This window comes from Tamandua tetradactyla, chromosome 5 (assembly GCF_023851605.1).
Source record: "Tamandua tetradactyla isolate mTamTet1 chromosome 5, mTamTet1.pri, whole genome shotgun sequence".
Classification (NCBI taxonomy): Eukaryota; Metazoa; Chordata; class Mammalia; order Pilosa; family Myrmecophagidae; genus Tamandua; species Tamandua tetradactyla.
This window is the reverse complement of record NC_135331.1, coordinates 94,801,712-94,818,097: the sequence shown is the minus strand read 5'-3', so window position 1 is coordinate 94,818,097 and position 16,386 is coordinate 94,801,712. Positions and strand designations below refer to the sequence as shown.

The window sequence follows — 16,386 nt, the reverse complement described above, 5'->3', positions numbered from 1 at the left end:
TAGGTTAAGTTCACATGGCCTGCTGCAAAGAGACATCATAAAGAACCATCCTTTAACTGGCTGAGAAAATGCCAATAGGCTTACCAGAAGAGAGATCCTGTGGGATTCCAACAGATGGAACAGCAATTTTGCTCAAAGCTATTGCTATTTTCACTAATCTTTAATTAGGAATTTGGATCACAGATGTCACCCTGTGCTCTTTAGCATTTCCCTGTAAAACTCCAGGGACTCACACCGCATTTCAAGAAAAAACACAGTTATTTTCTTTAGCCCCATCCACCACCATTCACATTAATTTCGCTAACCCTTACTTATGTGGCTGCCTTTTGTATTTTGGCTATAAGATGGTAGCCACAAACCATCTTCATTCATAGTTACTAGCACCCCACTTCATCCACATTTCCCCATTCTTACCCCCTCACACTTCAGATTCTCTCTTGACCTCCTTCAGAGTTCTTATTCTTCCAACTTAACCTCCAAATCCAGTGTCTAATACGAATCTGTCCAGTCACTTTTCTGTATCCCAAATTTAAACACAAAACCAGCACAATCCATTCTTCATGTCCCTAGCTCCAACCAAAAACAACACAGTGTAAGTATCTAATGCATCTACAATGAAAATTATTCAAGTAAACTTAGGGAGATGCCAATTATCAGATTAGTGTATTCAGTCACTAGACAATATCAAACCATGGCTAAGAAACTGCAGTCTTTAGGGACAAACTCCCATAGAATAGGTTTTACTGTGGCTATCATTTTCCAAACCAATACATACTGATACATTATAAACCCCTGAAATGACTCTAGTATGCACTGTTCCATACTCTACACTATCACTCAAGATTGCATCAGTCACATGCTAAGGCTTAGGCAGTGAAGAAAAAAAGATCACAAATGATATTTTGGTTCAATATATGGTTTAAACATATCTTGGAAGTGCTATGGCACTGGGGAAGGGTGCATGTGAGTAAAGGTAATCAAGAGTGACCTTTTCACAGAAACAAGGACTACAGGCTTGTTCTAGTTTGCTAGCTGCCGGAATGCAATATACCAGAAACAGAATGGCTTTTTAAAAAAAGGAATTTAATAAGTTGCTAATTCACAGTTCCAAGGCCGAGAAAATGTCCCAATTAAAATAAGTCTATAGAAATGTCTAATCAAAGGCATCCAGAGACAGATACCATGGTTCAAGAAGGCCAATGAAGTTCCAGGTTTCCCTCCCAAGTGAGAAAGCACATAGTGTACACAGTCACAGTTTCTCTCTCATCTAGAAAGGCACATGGTGAACACAGTCAAGGGTTTCTCTCTTATCTGAAAGGGCACATGGTGAACATAGGCAGGGCTTCTCGCTCAGCTGGAAGGGCACATGGCGAACATGGCATCATCTGCTAGCTTTCTTTCTCTCCTGGCTTCCTGTTTCATGAGGGTCCCTGGGAGGCATTTTCCTTCTTCTTCTCCAAAGGTCGCTGGCTGGTGGACTCTGCTTCTCGTGGCTGCATTGTTCTGCTCTCTCAGAATCTCTCCCATTTCCCAAAATGTTTCCTCTTTTATAGGACTTCCAAAACTAATCAAGACCCACCCAAATGGGTGGAGACACGTTTCTACCTAATTCAGCTTAACAACCACTCTTGATTAAATCACATCTCCAGGGAGATGATCTAATTACAGTTTCAAACATACAATGCTGAGTCAGGATTAGAAGAAACAGCTGCCTTTACAAAATGGGATTAGGATTAAAACATGGCTTTTCTTGGGTACTGTGGTAGTTAGATTCAGGTGTCAACTTGGCCAGGTGAACATGCCTAGTTCTATTGCTGTGGCCATGAGCCAATGACATCTGAACTTCATCTATTGCTGATTACATCTGCAGTCCACTAGGAGGCATGCCTGCTGCAATGATGATGTTTGATTTAATTAGCTGGTACTTAAATGAGAGAGCTCAACGTGGCACAACCCAAGCAGCTGAGATACCTCATCTCAGCACTCGAAACTCAGCCCAGGCCTTTGGAGATGCAGAAAGGAATCACCCCGGGGAAAGTTGTTGGAACCCAGAGGCCTGGAGAGAAGGCCAGCAGAGATTACCCTGTGCCTTCCCATGTAAGAAAGAACCTCAGTTGAAAGTTTTTCAACTGTCTTTCCTCTGAGGAACTATACATTAACAGTCCATCTCCAGTGTGTTGCATTCTGGCAGCTAGCAAACTAGAACAGGTACATACATCATTTCAAACCAGCACAAGGTTCTCAGAGATTATAAGAACATTTCTGGGCGGACCATGGTGGCTCAGCAGGCAGAGTTCTCGCCTGCCATGCCAGAGACACGGATTCAATTCCCGGTGCCTGCCCATGCAAGAGATAAAAAAAAAAAGAACATTTCCACCCCCAGATTAACAAAAGAATAAACAAAGAATTCCCCTATGAAAACATTTTTGTAGGTCAACATCCAAGAACACTACTTTTAAAGATGAGCACACCTCTGTGTTATAATAAAAGGGGAAGGCAAACTAGATAAAACTGTATATAAATCATATACAGGGCGGGCCACAGTGGCTCAGCAGGTAAGAATGCTTGCCTGCCAAGCCCGAGGACCTGGGTTCGATTCCCGGTGCCTGCTCATGTTAAAAAAAAAAAAATCATATACAGTAATATACTTTACTAAGTCATACACTGTCGTCACAAAGTTTCATATGCAGGCACACAGATTTAAAAAGACTGGTGTTCTGGATTTCAGTGACAAATGAAGAAAAAGAAGGAAACCATGGTTAAAAACAATATTGCCCTAAATGGAATACCATATCCATGTCTCCCCAGGCATAGAACCAAGAAAATCTAGAACGAAACAATTCATGTTGAAAAAGCAAACCTTCCCCCACCTCCAGTTTTTTATTATTTCTTACTGGTTAATACACTTCTGTCCAGTTTAAGAATGACTGTATTACTCAATCTACTTTACGTGTCATCCATTATGTCAAAAAAATTCTCACAGGGCTGGAGGGAACTGTCTGAAAATGTAGAGCTGTGTTCCAGTAGCCATATTTCTTGAAGATGATTTGTATAATGACATAGCTTTCACAATGTGACTGTGTGATTGTGAAAACCTTGTATCTGATACTCCTTTTACCTACCTTGTCAACAGACGAGTAGACATATGGAATAAAAATAAATAACAGGGGGAACAAATGTTAAAATAAATTTAGTTTGAAATGCTAGTGATCAGTGAAAGGGAGGGGTAAGGGGTATGGTATGTATAATTTTTGTTTTTGTTTTATTTCTTTTTCTGAATAGATGCAAATGTTCCAAGGAATCATCATGATGATGAATATGCAACTATGTGATGATATTGTGAATTACCAATTATATATATAGAACGGAATGATCAAAATAGGAATGTTTGCGTTTACTTGATGTTTTTTGTATTAAAAAATAAAATTTAAATTTAAAATTTTAAATTAAAAAAAATTCTCTCAGAAAATAATTTTGTCAGCAAATATATCCATATAAGGCACCACAGAAAAGATTAAAAACTGAAAAAGGATGACGTGAAATAGGCAGAGGCTTTGAAAGCACAGACACAATAAGTAAAGTTCTCCGACACCTTTTCTATACTCCCCAACTTAAGCTACGGAAACTTCTTCCCACTATGTTCACGAATATTACCAGCATAAGCTTGTATGAGAAAACCAAGGGCAGGCCTGAGAACCTGACTGGGGAGAGTATTTGTGATGCTCTGGAATGGTCAGAATGCTTGTCATTCTAAGAAGTGGGCTGAGAGTATGCTTATCTTACATAAATGCATTTCAACTTACCAATGTATATAAGGTCCAAGAAATAGCTATGACACCCACGTTATTCCATACCACTTCACTTCAGCAGAGAAAAATAAGAAAAGGCACTCCCCCAAAGGTCCCAAGTACATCATCAACAACCTCATTCTTTGCCAAGTCATTAATGAGGTAGCATGAGACTAAAGAGAGTCCATCCACACCTAGACACACAAAATACTGTGGGTGTGGTTCCCGTCCTCAAGGCCAGAGTAGAAGCAAGTAGCTTCTACTTAGGACCTCTCCCAGGAGACTCTGCCCTAATGCAAACTTGTGTCTCCCTATGACAGAGGACATCTGGTACAGCTGAATGAACAGCTGCAACCACAACTTTGGGTGCTCAGTACTGTTCACGGCTCTGTTCTCTACCCTCATGGATGACATGGAATTTTCATTCATTTTGCCATCCTTCAACCTGGTGCGTCCAGATCAGTTTGGTCTGGCCCACTGCAGGTGAATATTACAATACATTCCACCTTCCTCTATACATAAGTACTTGAATTTACTAGGACATCCAATACACCTATTCCTAATCACATATCAAAGGCTGCCATAGGGGATTTACACTTGTGAAAACATTTTTCCTCTACAAAAGTCACTTAATAGTTCAGGGTGAGTACCTTCAAACATTCTCTCACTAAAGAGAAAAAAACTGACACCCTCTTAGACCAACCTCCTCTCTTATACAGGCCTCCGAGGTTGCCAGTTTAATACTACTAAAAAAAAAATAATAATAATTAAAATGATTCATTCAATGGCTAACATGAAAAACTGTTCATATTACAGACTAAATTGTACTGAATTTTTAAATCCAAAGGTCACAGGAACACTTACCAGTAATGTGGACTAACAACAGCATTGCTTTTCCCAGTGAAATTAAAAAGTTAGAGGTGGAAGCAAACTTTTAGAGCTAAATTTTTAGAATATGAGAAAACAGAGGTCCGGAAAGCCTACAAGAAATCAGGCTTGAAACTCCTTGTTGCCTACAGGGTTAACGTTTTAGAACACTGTACAAAATAACTTTTGGGGATGAGGAAATGTTTTTTTATCTGTGTTTTACAACAGGGCAACCACTAGCTATTGAACTAGTATACACTTAAAATGTTGCTAGTGTGACTGCAGAACTGAATTTTTTTCCATTTTAATTAATTAATCTGAATTTAAATTGTCACTATGGCTTGTGGTTATCATACAGGACAGTGCAATTCTAGAATACTGTCTTAGATTCTGGTTATTAAACCCTTTAAATCAAGTCCCTCAACCTCCCTTCTGCATTTAATATGTATGAATAATTCTTCCTATGTCTAAACATCTCATTCAGCAATTTAATCTTCTAATACAGGGACTCAACTCAGAGCAAAATCAGCCTGTTCATTAAACCCTACCAAAACTGAGCGACATCAGTGTCATCCACACAGGTGGACTAAAGGCCTTCCTTTGCAAACCATTCTGCCATAAAGTCCTGCAACACCTAACAAGCCAGAATCTGGAGTATTTTTTAAGTGTTTCATCAAATTTATGCAACTTTGGGTCTTGACCAGTCATTTCCTTCATTTGGCTTGGTTAAGATACCAAAGTTTACCTTTCTTCAAAAACAGAAAAGAATTTTTAATCTCAATCTTGATCTGTTCTCAATCTTGATCTGTGAGTGCAGGATTTCAAAACTCTGTACACTTTGAATAAACACAACCTCAAGAGCTAAGAAAAAAAATCCAAAAATTTTATTAGTTCCTACTCTCTTGTTCTCAGCTCTAGTAAACATTATTTAACACACTGTTTGAAATGGTTGTTCTTTTTTGTTTTGTTTTAATGTTTTTTTATTGTGAAATATAACATATATACAATGAGAAGAAAGTAAAAGCAATAATTTTCAAAGTACACTTCAACAACTAGTTACAGAACAGATTTCAGAGTTTGTTAATGGGTTACCATTTCACTATTTCAGATTCTTCCCTCTTGCTGCTCCAAAACACTAGCAGCTAGAATGAATATTAATATAGTGACTCAGCAGTCTTACTCATTTGTTATATACTATTTTCTCTGTTATATCTCCTCCTCCTCCTTTTTTTGGGGCGAGTGGTTGTTTTTAAAGGACTTTATTTAAAATAATTCTTATCTACCCCTTCCAAGTTTTTTCAGCTAGGAAAAGTTTAATTTATAAAAACTACTAACTTTGACACCATTAAGGATTATGAAGAGACTTTCATTCAAAACTTTTCAGCATGATTTTTAATCAAAATAGGCAGAGATCATGAAGTACTAGATTCTCCTCTTTTTTGGGGAAAGGGAGCAGAATGGAGAGAAAAAGTGGATAATCCCAAAAAGACCCATCTATGTCCTCTATGCTAACTAGACCTAATTCTAAAAAGCTACTGCCTCCAAAGAAAACAAAGACCACTGTTTTCTTTTGTGAAAAAATAAAATAGAAATTTCCCTGTACTCCATCATGTCAATGGAGTAAATTTCATGTTTTTGATGCCCCAAAGTGATAAGGAAAGTAGATAAATGCACTGACAGTGAACACTTAATTAAAATCATGTTATATCTTCAGATGCACATAAAATACTGAAAGTTGCTGATTAACTACATAAATAAGCCATTCTGTTTGTAAGGGAATGTTTCAGGGGGGTTATAATCAAGGGATAATTAGTGACATCACTGAAATAAATGAAGAACTAATGACTCATGCTGTGTTCACATGAACTTGAAAGCCCAGGTTAAGCTGGTTCAAGCATGGCAACATGTTCCAATTGAGAGACTGAGTCTGAAGAAGCAAAATGAGTTTAAGGGTCACACACTGCTAGGAGCCAAGCACCCTAGCTAGATGATATACACAGTGACAGAAACACAAAGAAATGACAATGTTCTACATCAATTCATAAAGACTGGCCTCAAAGAAAAAAATTTATTCATTCCATTTAAGCTAAACTAGTCAGTATCTTGTGGTTGCCAGAAATAAAATGTGATAAAATAAATCATGTTTATATTTTCAATCAACTTTCTACTAGTAATCATTTCAGGACTGGAAATTAATTTGTGAGATTACTCCTTATCTCTGCCTGATTCCATCTGTACTTAAAATAAATATATATATATGTTCAAGAAAAAAAAACGGCCAGGCCACGGTGGCTCAGCAGGCAGAGTTCTCATCTGCCACGCTGGAGACCCGGGTTCGATTCCCGGTGCCTGTCCATGAAAAAAAAAAAAAAAAGAAAAGCAAATACATATATAATCTAGCAGATCTAGTTTTTAGAAAAAATGCTTCAATAGAACAGATCACAAAAATGAAATACTCGGGCCACAGTGGCTCAGCAGCAAGAACGCTTGCCTGCCATGCCAGAGGACCCGGGTTCGATTCCTGGTGCCTGCCCATGTTAAAAAAAAAAAAAAAAAAAAGAAATGAAATACTCATAAAACCTATTTCACTAAAGAAAATGTATCTGTGTAATAGTTATTGGTTGACATGATTCATTAGAACAGAAGAGCTGCTTTTTTCCTTCATCAAAACAATGAATAGTTTACTCAGTAAGCCCTGTATTTAAATACTCCATTATTCCTTAACTACTAGAGGACTGAAAATTCATGTCTACTATACTTGAATATTATCTGTAAAAGAAATAGCATTTCCAAAGGTTTCCACAATATTACTCTGTGACAGAGACTGTCTACAACTGTGACAGCAAAATACCAATAACAGTAATTGAATTTTTATATTTACCAAGTACAATTAGAAAAAATATGTTTCTATCTTTCCCCATCCTAATTACCCTTTTTATTATCTATAATAAACTCAGTATATTCTTATTTCTTTTTCTTTTTCCTGTCTTTTCAATAATATTCGAGGTCTGCTCCTTCAATAACCTTTGAAAATATCTATGAAGACTATGTGCTTCAGTACATGTTTAAAGCCTAAACCATTTAAAAATGTAGCTTCAACTAATACCTCTTATATCTGTATAGTTAAGAAAATGCTTTTGTGTATGTATATATTTCAACTAAAGGAAATGTATTCATTTACTGTTTCATTTCAGATTTGACAATAATTAATATGTTTGCATGATTATTTAATGTCTAAATGAGACAAGAATATGTTCATATTTTGCAAAAAGTTTTAAATTCATGTCTCAGGAGAAAATGGTTTTTGATCATAACCCTAAGAATATTGTATAACTATACAACTTCCAACCTTCAGGTTAATATTCCAAACAAGCTCATCTTTAGCAATTTCCAAGGAAGCAAATCATCTAGCGGAGAAATGGTCTTTCTATAAAATCAGCAACACCTGTACACAATTCTGTGCTATAAATCAAGAGAGGTAGAACTGGAAAGTTAAGTGTTCTAAGCACTAACATATTTGAACTGAATGCTCCTCTTGGCATTCTCCTTTCTGTGCTATCAAAAAGAAAGACCTCAAAACTCCCCAATTTAATTCACTGACTGGTGTCCTGACTGTTCAATGCTAGGCAGCAAGTTCTGCAGGTTGAGCCACTGGAGAAACAAACAATCCTAAATAAAATGCCTTTAGTCTGCTAGTTTCAGAACATTCTATCGAGAGGCTTCTCTGCAAAGGGTTATGTGTGGGCCCCGGCTTGCTGACTTTATAGATTAATGGCTTCCACAAGGCACAATGGTGCGCAAGTTTGTAGAAAACATACCTTCATTTTCATGAAGAGAAAAGGCCAAGATATCTCCAGCATGTCTTATCACATCCATCTACTTTTCTCCACTACACCAGTTCAGACCGTGACCATTACTGGCTGGATTACTCCTCCTGTCAGGCCTCCTGTATCTACAGACTACAACACAGCCATGAACACACATACATCACACATTCATACAGATACACACACCCAAACCCACACATTCAGACCACTCTCAAGATTTACCAATGAAATCTTTCACATTAAAGAAAATCATGTCACTCCCCACTTGATAGTTCCCCACTATTCTTAGGATAAAGGTCCAAAGTTCCTATGGGACCCTGCACCACCAATTTCTCCCCTCCCTAGCTTCATCACTAGCTGATTCCACTTCATAATCTACCAATCTACCCCAATGAACTTTCAGATGCTCAAATGGGTAGTGCTCTCTCTCACCTCCAGGCCTTCACTCATGCTATTCTCTCTGCCTAAAAGTAACACTCCTCATCCTCTTTCAATTCTTTTTTCTTCTTCTACCCATCCTGCAGGTATAGACTTAACTGTCACTTCCCCAGGCTACCCTTCCTCCATGCCCACCCCACTGAAACAAGTGCCCCTCCCATAACATCCTGTACCAGTCATAGCATACTTTAACAGTCAATTTATTTCCCTATGTTCCCTTCTCCCAGAGGATGGGATCAGTCCCATCCTGCCCACCATTAAAGCACAGAACAGGAATATTTATTGAAAATATTCTAAGTTTACTTAATGAACATAGTATAAATCTGATCTATACCATAGGGGAAACATGTTCAAAGTTAGTTATATGATGTAAACAAGGCAACAATTTCATTATGCTTTGGTGCCTATGAACACAATCTTAGGAAACACTAACACATTAAACACAATGCTTTTCAACACAAAAATATCAGTGTGTGTGTGTTCACTACTCCTACTAGGCAAGAATGTGCAAGCTCTGGCTGCTTACAACATTAATAACATTTTCCTCAAAGCTACTACCAATCTCTCCTGGAGTTACTCAGTACCCTGATGGATCATAAAACAACTATTGCTTTTCCTTAGTTTCTAAACCTTGATATAAGTTTCAATATGGGTTCCACTCATGTTAATTAAAGGACATAAACATGGTGCCAGGAAATAAACCTCTGAGAGTCCTAGGCATTAGTTGCCACCGGCAGCTTCTTTCAATTGAGCCACAAGTCTTTTTACAATGAGTTACACTAAGAGGCTTGTGACACAAGATTTTTCCAGGGCAGCACACTGATGTCATAAACGTGATCATACTCAGCACTCTAAAGAGAGCTCACCAGCTCCACCCTACACTCCCTGAGTGCCATGGGCAAGTTATTCACCCTTTCTAAAGCCTTGGTTTCTCCATCTACTCATAAAGAGATAATGGTTCCTAATTCATAAATTGCTTGTGGGAATTAGATTGTCTATGAAAGCACTTAACAGATCACTCAGTTTTTATTTTCAAATCAAAATAAAGGGGAGACTATAAACCTAATATATTTTCACACTTTCTGGACTTTTGGTAATTCCATAATCTATTTTTGACTAACGTTTCATCAGGAAACTTTTGATAAAGGCAGATAAATGAGAAAATAAGAAACCACTTCATTCTAACCTTTGAAATGACACAGAAATCTACATTAAGATCCATTTTCTAATCTTTCTCTGCACTCCCAAATCATAGCCTTAATTTCTATTGTAACCATTCCTAAGACCTGGGAGATAAAGACAAAATACTTAAATATTTCTCCCAAAATCTCACCAGAAATATTCATTTCATTCCTGCCTTATGCCCTTCAGAACATACCAAATTTTAAGAAAAAAGGAAAAAATAATCAATCACAAAAGTTGGCTTTCAAAGTTCCCAGTTTCCTTACTACAGTAACTACAGTCAAAGGTATGATGGAGGCACCTGTTAGGTAAGAGGGACAGAAATGCATGAAACTTAAAGTATTAGAAGGAGAGAATTTAAACTAACGTTGGGGAGAAAAGCAGTTATCACATTTTTCACCCTGACACAGGATGGCCAAGTACTACTATTCACTGCCAAATGTGAACATATTTCTCATTTTCAAAAATGGGAGGGGGGAATTTTAGCCTTGGAACAAACTGGCTCTCACATTCCCAAGACAGCCTAACTTGAGGTGCTTTTCACAAAAAGATTTTACAGATAATCTGAAACATGTTTTAAATAAAGATGACACCTCAAGAGTCTTAAAACTTTACCCCAGCCTGGATACTGGTCTCCACTTTTTAAAAAATGGGCGACGTGTGAACAGCTTCCTGAAAGCAAACAGGGCACTGGGATATAATTTAGGAAGTGATGATGCAAGTCTCTTGGACAGGGGGTGAAAAAGTCATAGGAAATACCCTCCTAGGGCCAGGACACCAACATACCAAAACGGGGGGTGGGGGGTAGGAGCTGACCTCCATAAGCTAAGGGAAGGGAACACCTCTTCTCCACCGGGAGGTGTCAACACCGCTCCTCATTCCTCCACCACTGCCCTGCCCCCCACACCCGTGGCCCGGGCGGCCCCTAGAGGCCAGAGTCTCAGGCTAGTCCCAGAGGGTGAGCAGCGCACCCCGGATAGGGCCTTCTTTGCCCACTCCCAACCCTCCACCAGCGCCCCTCCCGAGGACGCGGCCCCTGCCCCATCCCATTAGGCCCGCCTTGGGCCCAGCCCCCAGGGTCCCGGTCTCTCCGGGCTCCAAGGCCTGTCCCTGCAGCCCCGGCACCCACGCCCCCCACCCCCATCCCCACCCGACGGGGCACTTACCCCCAGAAGCCGCAGGGACAGCGAGGCGGCAGGCTGGGCGCTTTGCTGCGCTCGCTCCCGGCGTCTCCCATGGTGCTTGGCGGCGGTGGAGCTCGGCGTCGGCGACAGCGGTGGTGGCGGCTGGGCCTGGGCCCCGCTGGAAGGAGGCGCTGGCGGCGGTAGCGGGGGTCTCGGGGCGGGGGGAGGGGGAGGGAGCGGGCGCGCGGGAGGGTGCGAGTCCGGAGCTCCAAGCCGGGATTCCAGGCCGGTCAGCTGGAGGCGGGCCGCACCACTTGGCCTGCGGAGATGGGGGTGGGAAGGCGGGGGTAGGCAGGGAGAGGGAGGGGAGTCGAGGAGAAGAGGCTTGCGGGTGAATCGAGGACCGCGGGGGCGGAGGGAAGACCCGGCGCCCTAGGCAGGCCCCACCGCCGCTCCCCAGCCAGAGCGATGTCTTGTGTGCGGCGGCGTTGGGAAGGACCTGAGGCCCCCGCCGGCTCTGGACTAACTGCGGCCGCGGTGAAACCCACCTCCTCCCACCCACCTCACTCCCTACCCTCCCCCTAGGCTGCGCTGACCGGACAATGGCCGCTCCGCCCCCTCCTCACGCACCCCTCCCAAAGAGTCACAAATGGTCTCGCCCAGGGGAGCCGCCGTCAAAGCCCAGCAGCTGATCAGCTGGGATCCGGGCGTGCCACTTTGTTCAGCACCTCTAAAGGGAGAGTTCAGGGCTATGGGCAAAGCCAAGAATGTCAGACTATCTCTTGGCGACGGGCCTCTGAGGCCTTCTTATTCTTGGAACTCTTTTTAAGTCTAAGGCAAACTTACCTTCCTCGTGTCTGAGAAAGAGAACAGTTCTGAGTACTCTAGGGTGCGTTGGCTCCCCCTAAACGCAAATGGTACGCCCCAAGAAGGAGAGGGAGGAGCAGGTTAGTTGTTCGGGATAAGTTGGGCCAGTCCCAGAGGCAGCCCAGCGCAGCGCATGCGTCCGGGGACCGGGTCCCTTGTGGCTGGGATAAGCAAGAGGGAGTACCTCCAACCCCGGAAGTGGGTTTGGATCTTCCCAGGGCTGCCGAGATCCTCCTCTGAGAGACCGATCCGTAGCCCGGCTGCTCTCGCTTTTGGACGGTGAGAGGGAGCTTCTCCGCTCAAATTGTCAACTCCGGTGGGGATCTCTCTTTCTTCCCAGGTCCCCCATACCCGATCTACTCTACTACCCGAAAAACTGGGAGTCATGGGCCCCTACACCACAATGGTGGGGACTGGATGTTTTCGGCAGAATCTGCAACCCTCTTACTCCACCAGGAACCCTAGAGCCGCAAGTTCAGGACCTTTACCTAGTCTAGGAGAGTTTCTCATCTTCCTCGAGTTTGGTCTTGGGAGGTCAAGGAGAGAGAGCTTTGGCACAATTCGTAGTGGAAATCAGAAGTTTGAACCACCAAAAAATGCGTCCTTTAGCTCTCCTTTTCTTGATCCTGAACTAATTCTGATCCCCAGCTCATTGTGAGCAGTAGTCGATTGTTGATAACTAATCTCAACACACGGAGGGTTTTCCGGGCCAGTTTCTAAGTCGCTGCTACGTCCAGGAATTGCTGCTATGTACTCTCCCAATCTAGAGTCTCAGAAGATATTACCTAGGTTAATTTTATTACCAGATGTTAATACTTTATTCCCTATATATACACCAAGACTCATTTCTGTTTCTGCATTCTCTGTAGATTTGTTAATGTGATGTAGTTTTCTTTTGGCCTCTGAACATCTAAAAAGGATGTATCACATTTAACTTAGCATCCTCCTAAAGATGCTAATTGTTGATGGCGAAGACAGTAATTGCAAAAAGCAAGCCACTTTAAGGGCAGAGTACCTCTAGTTGTACATACTTTTTCATATTGCATATTATTTAGATTATGTGGATTTTCTCCAGCCTTCAATAAATACTTATGTCAAAATTCCATAGAATAGATGAAGCTATACAGCATATCTAGCTTTCACTGGACTAATATTGCTCTTAAATCTTGACCAGAACTGACATAAAATTGCCACATTCGTGAGAAACTTATAGCATTTAAATTTAATAAAGTATGATTCAGTGGGACTCTATTGGCATCTTAATGATTTACTTTTATATGTGAAAAAGGAAACCCTGAAACCAAAAGAAAAATTTAATATAAAAGGTTTGTCATTCTTACAACCTGCTGGCCTGTTTGCCAGTTACAGAGCAAACATTCATTGAGTACTTAGTATATACAAGGCATTTCCTGAGCAACCTTCTGGAGGCTAAAGGGTTTAATAAAACATAGCCCTTACCACCAGATCCAAACTCCCTATGAATACAAAGTTAAATCATTTGTCTCTAATCTCCCTCTCAGCCTTCATTTTCTACTCTTCCTCCATGCACCCTGCACTTCAACCACTAGTTGCTAGTCTTCAAATACACCTTGCTTTCTTACATCTCTGCTTTTGTCCCTCCTTCCCACCCACCCACCCCCACCCCAACTGCCCTTCCTTGCTTTGCTCCACACTCCTACTGCTCCATTAGAAGCACGTTACCTCTTCAATAATAATGCCTTCCAAACTCCGTCAAGACAGCATTGATTCCTTCTCCCTCTGCACACATAATTTCGGTTGCTGAACAGGTAATTTACATGTTTGTCTCTTCTCACCAAACCTAGTTTCAAAAAGGACTGAGATTGGAGTAAACTTAGTCCTTCTTTGCTGAATGGAAGAACTAATCTGACAAAATTCAATATCTTAGTGAAGCCTCTTTCATCTGCAAGTAATAGAAACCCACCTAAACTTCCTCAAGCAAAAAAATATATATAAAACATTACTGAAATGGTCTTATGGAACCCAAGGGCACAGAGAGCTACACGATCTCATGAGGGACAGTAACAAAGACCTAAAATACCATCAGGAAGCCTAGTAGCTATTTCCTTAATATGTCTTTATTTTTTTCTCTTTTGTAATATGTTCCATCTTTCCCCCTCTGCAGAGCTGCTTCATTCTTCTCTGCAGATCTGCTTTCTCTGCTTTTCTGAAACTGTGGTCATAATAAAACTTAACTGTCCAAACTTACCCATCCTCATATTAAGAAACCAGCAGAGACTAATAAATCTGTCTATGAATCCCAGTTCCCAGGAGAAAGCACCTGATTGGTCCAGCTTTTGTCAGATGTTGACTCTTGGTACCATCAACTTTGGCCAGTGAAGACATACATAGTAAAGGCTCCTTGTTTTGTAATAAAACCTGACTTCCAGAGGCCTATTTTTGTTGCCTGTAGTTCTCAAAAAAGGTCAGTTATGTTCTTGGTAAAGATTTCAAAAGGTGTCTACACAAACCAAAAAGAAATAAGTTGCAACCTGTAATTCAGAAGCATAAAGAGTGATGGACATGTTCAAGAATTTGGATTCATTTTCCAACTAATTCCTACTTAAATTATTTCAGGCCTAAATTTAAATGGCACTCCCCTGGAGAAACTTTCACTGATTCCTGGCCCTGATCAAAATTATGTTACGTCATTATTATCTTACCTGGCACCCTTTTCTTTTCCTTTATAGCACCTACCACAGTTTATAATTAGATATTTATCTGTGTCTCATCTCCAAAGATCATGTCTGCTTTATTTATCACCATATACACAATGCCCAGGGCAAATTTGGTCCGAACTCAATAAATATTTGTTGAGTGAATAAAAAGGCACAATAATTTGTAAATCAAAAAAGACCTATGTATGGGCATCCTAATCAGACTATCCTGGGGGAATATTTAAGTCACCAAAGAGCCTTCCTTAGAAGACACTGAAACTCTCTGTTACCTTTTCATCTGTTGCTGTTGTGTGAAATGAAACCACATGTTCATTACTTCCTTTTGTGATGTTCTCAAGCCAGCTAACTGTTCATTCTTAGTTCCCAAGGCCTCTAACGGAAAAGCCCATGAACCAATTCCTATAATATGCCCACTTAATTGGCTGAAAGCTCAGAGAGGACATGAAATTTCAGGGCATCATCAAATTAGGGAACAAAATTGTGGGAGTAATTGGCAGAAGTACATTTGTCATCATTGTCTTGACTATTTTCTAGTATGGATTACATTCCAGATGAACCTGTGATGTGACTCTTGGGGGTAATTTATAATCACCATTGACCAAAAAGGGGCCATCATGTGCTCAGTAGGGTCTCATAAAGGATAATATTAATACTTCAGCAACCAGAGTTCTCAAGATAGCAGTTGAGGTTGTATGGGAAAAAATCTGGTGCAACTCAAGGGCAGGGACTCAAAAGGGCTGCTTTTTTTTGCTAAGAGGACAAACTGTACCCTAGCCCTGGAAGACAAAAAGAAGGAGCTTGTAAAGACTTCAGAGTAGATGATCCTCCAACTCTTATCCTAATCCTTATGCTGCAACTCTAACTCCCAGTTCAACCCCTTCCATAATTATAATTCTAACCCAATATTAGCCCCAATGTCCAATTCAAACTCTGTCCTCAATTTTAATCTTAAACTTAATACTATCTGTAAAATTTAATCCCAGTTCTCAAACCTAATTCCAGCCTAATCCTAGTTATTTAACAAAGGCTCCTAGTCTTGCCAACTCATTGTTTTTCACCAGTTCTTTCTTGTGACCCTTGACTCTGACCCACTCCTTGAGACAAAGAACCCTATCATCCTGGACCCCTGGGGAGAATGGATGCCAGTTTCAATAATCCTAAAAAAGTAAAGGGCCTTCAGCTTCCAGGAAAGAGAAAGTGACCCTGCCCAGTCGTACCATTTCCTATTGCCTAATTAAGGAACTGCTCAGCCTCTGAAGGTTCAGAAAAATCCAGATCGCCTGTGTGGGCTTAGAAATATGTGTCACCATTGGACTAGAGTAGATCTGCATATAGTCTTAACCTTCTTCTACTTCGGGCCTTAGTTTCCCCTTCTGCAAAATGATAAGGTTAAATTAGAAGAGTGGCTGTCAAACCACGTACTTGGAGACCAAGAATTGTGATTTCTGCTCTCCTCTCTCACTTGGGTTTGGGTTTGCCAAGGCAAAAAAAAAAAAAAAGAAAAAATTTTTTTTTGAAAGCCACTGAACCAGTACCTTGCTCAAGTTCCTTCTGGCCCTCGAGTTTTCTGATATGTAGTGGATTCTTTCAGTCACTT

The 16,386-nt window shown here is 40.8% G+C and overlaps 1 protein-coding gene across 7 annotated transcripts in view; it reads right to left on the bottom strand.

Annotated features, from left to right (window-relative positions):
- Positions 1-11,456, bottom strand: part of ZFAND3 (zinc finger AN1-type containing 3) — a 545,448-nt gene extending 533,992 nt beyond the window's left edge. For 2 of the 7 annotated variants that reach the window (XM_077161675.1, XM_077161677.1), the window contains exon 1: positions 11,269-11,456. In XM_077161675.1, coding sequence (XP_077017790.1) covers positions 11,269-11,339 — 71 coding nt within the window. In that variant the 5' untranslated portion in view covers positions 11,340-11,456. The remainder of the gene's footprint in view (positions 1-11,268) is intronic. The other 5 variants (XM_077161678.1, XM_077161679.1, XM_077161680.1 and 2 more) reach the window with 4 other exon arrangements.
- Between the last annotated feature and the right edge of the window lie 4,930 nt (positions 11,457-16,386).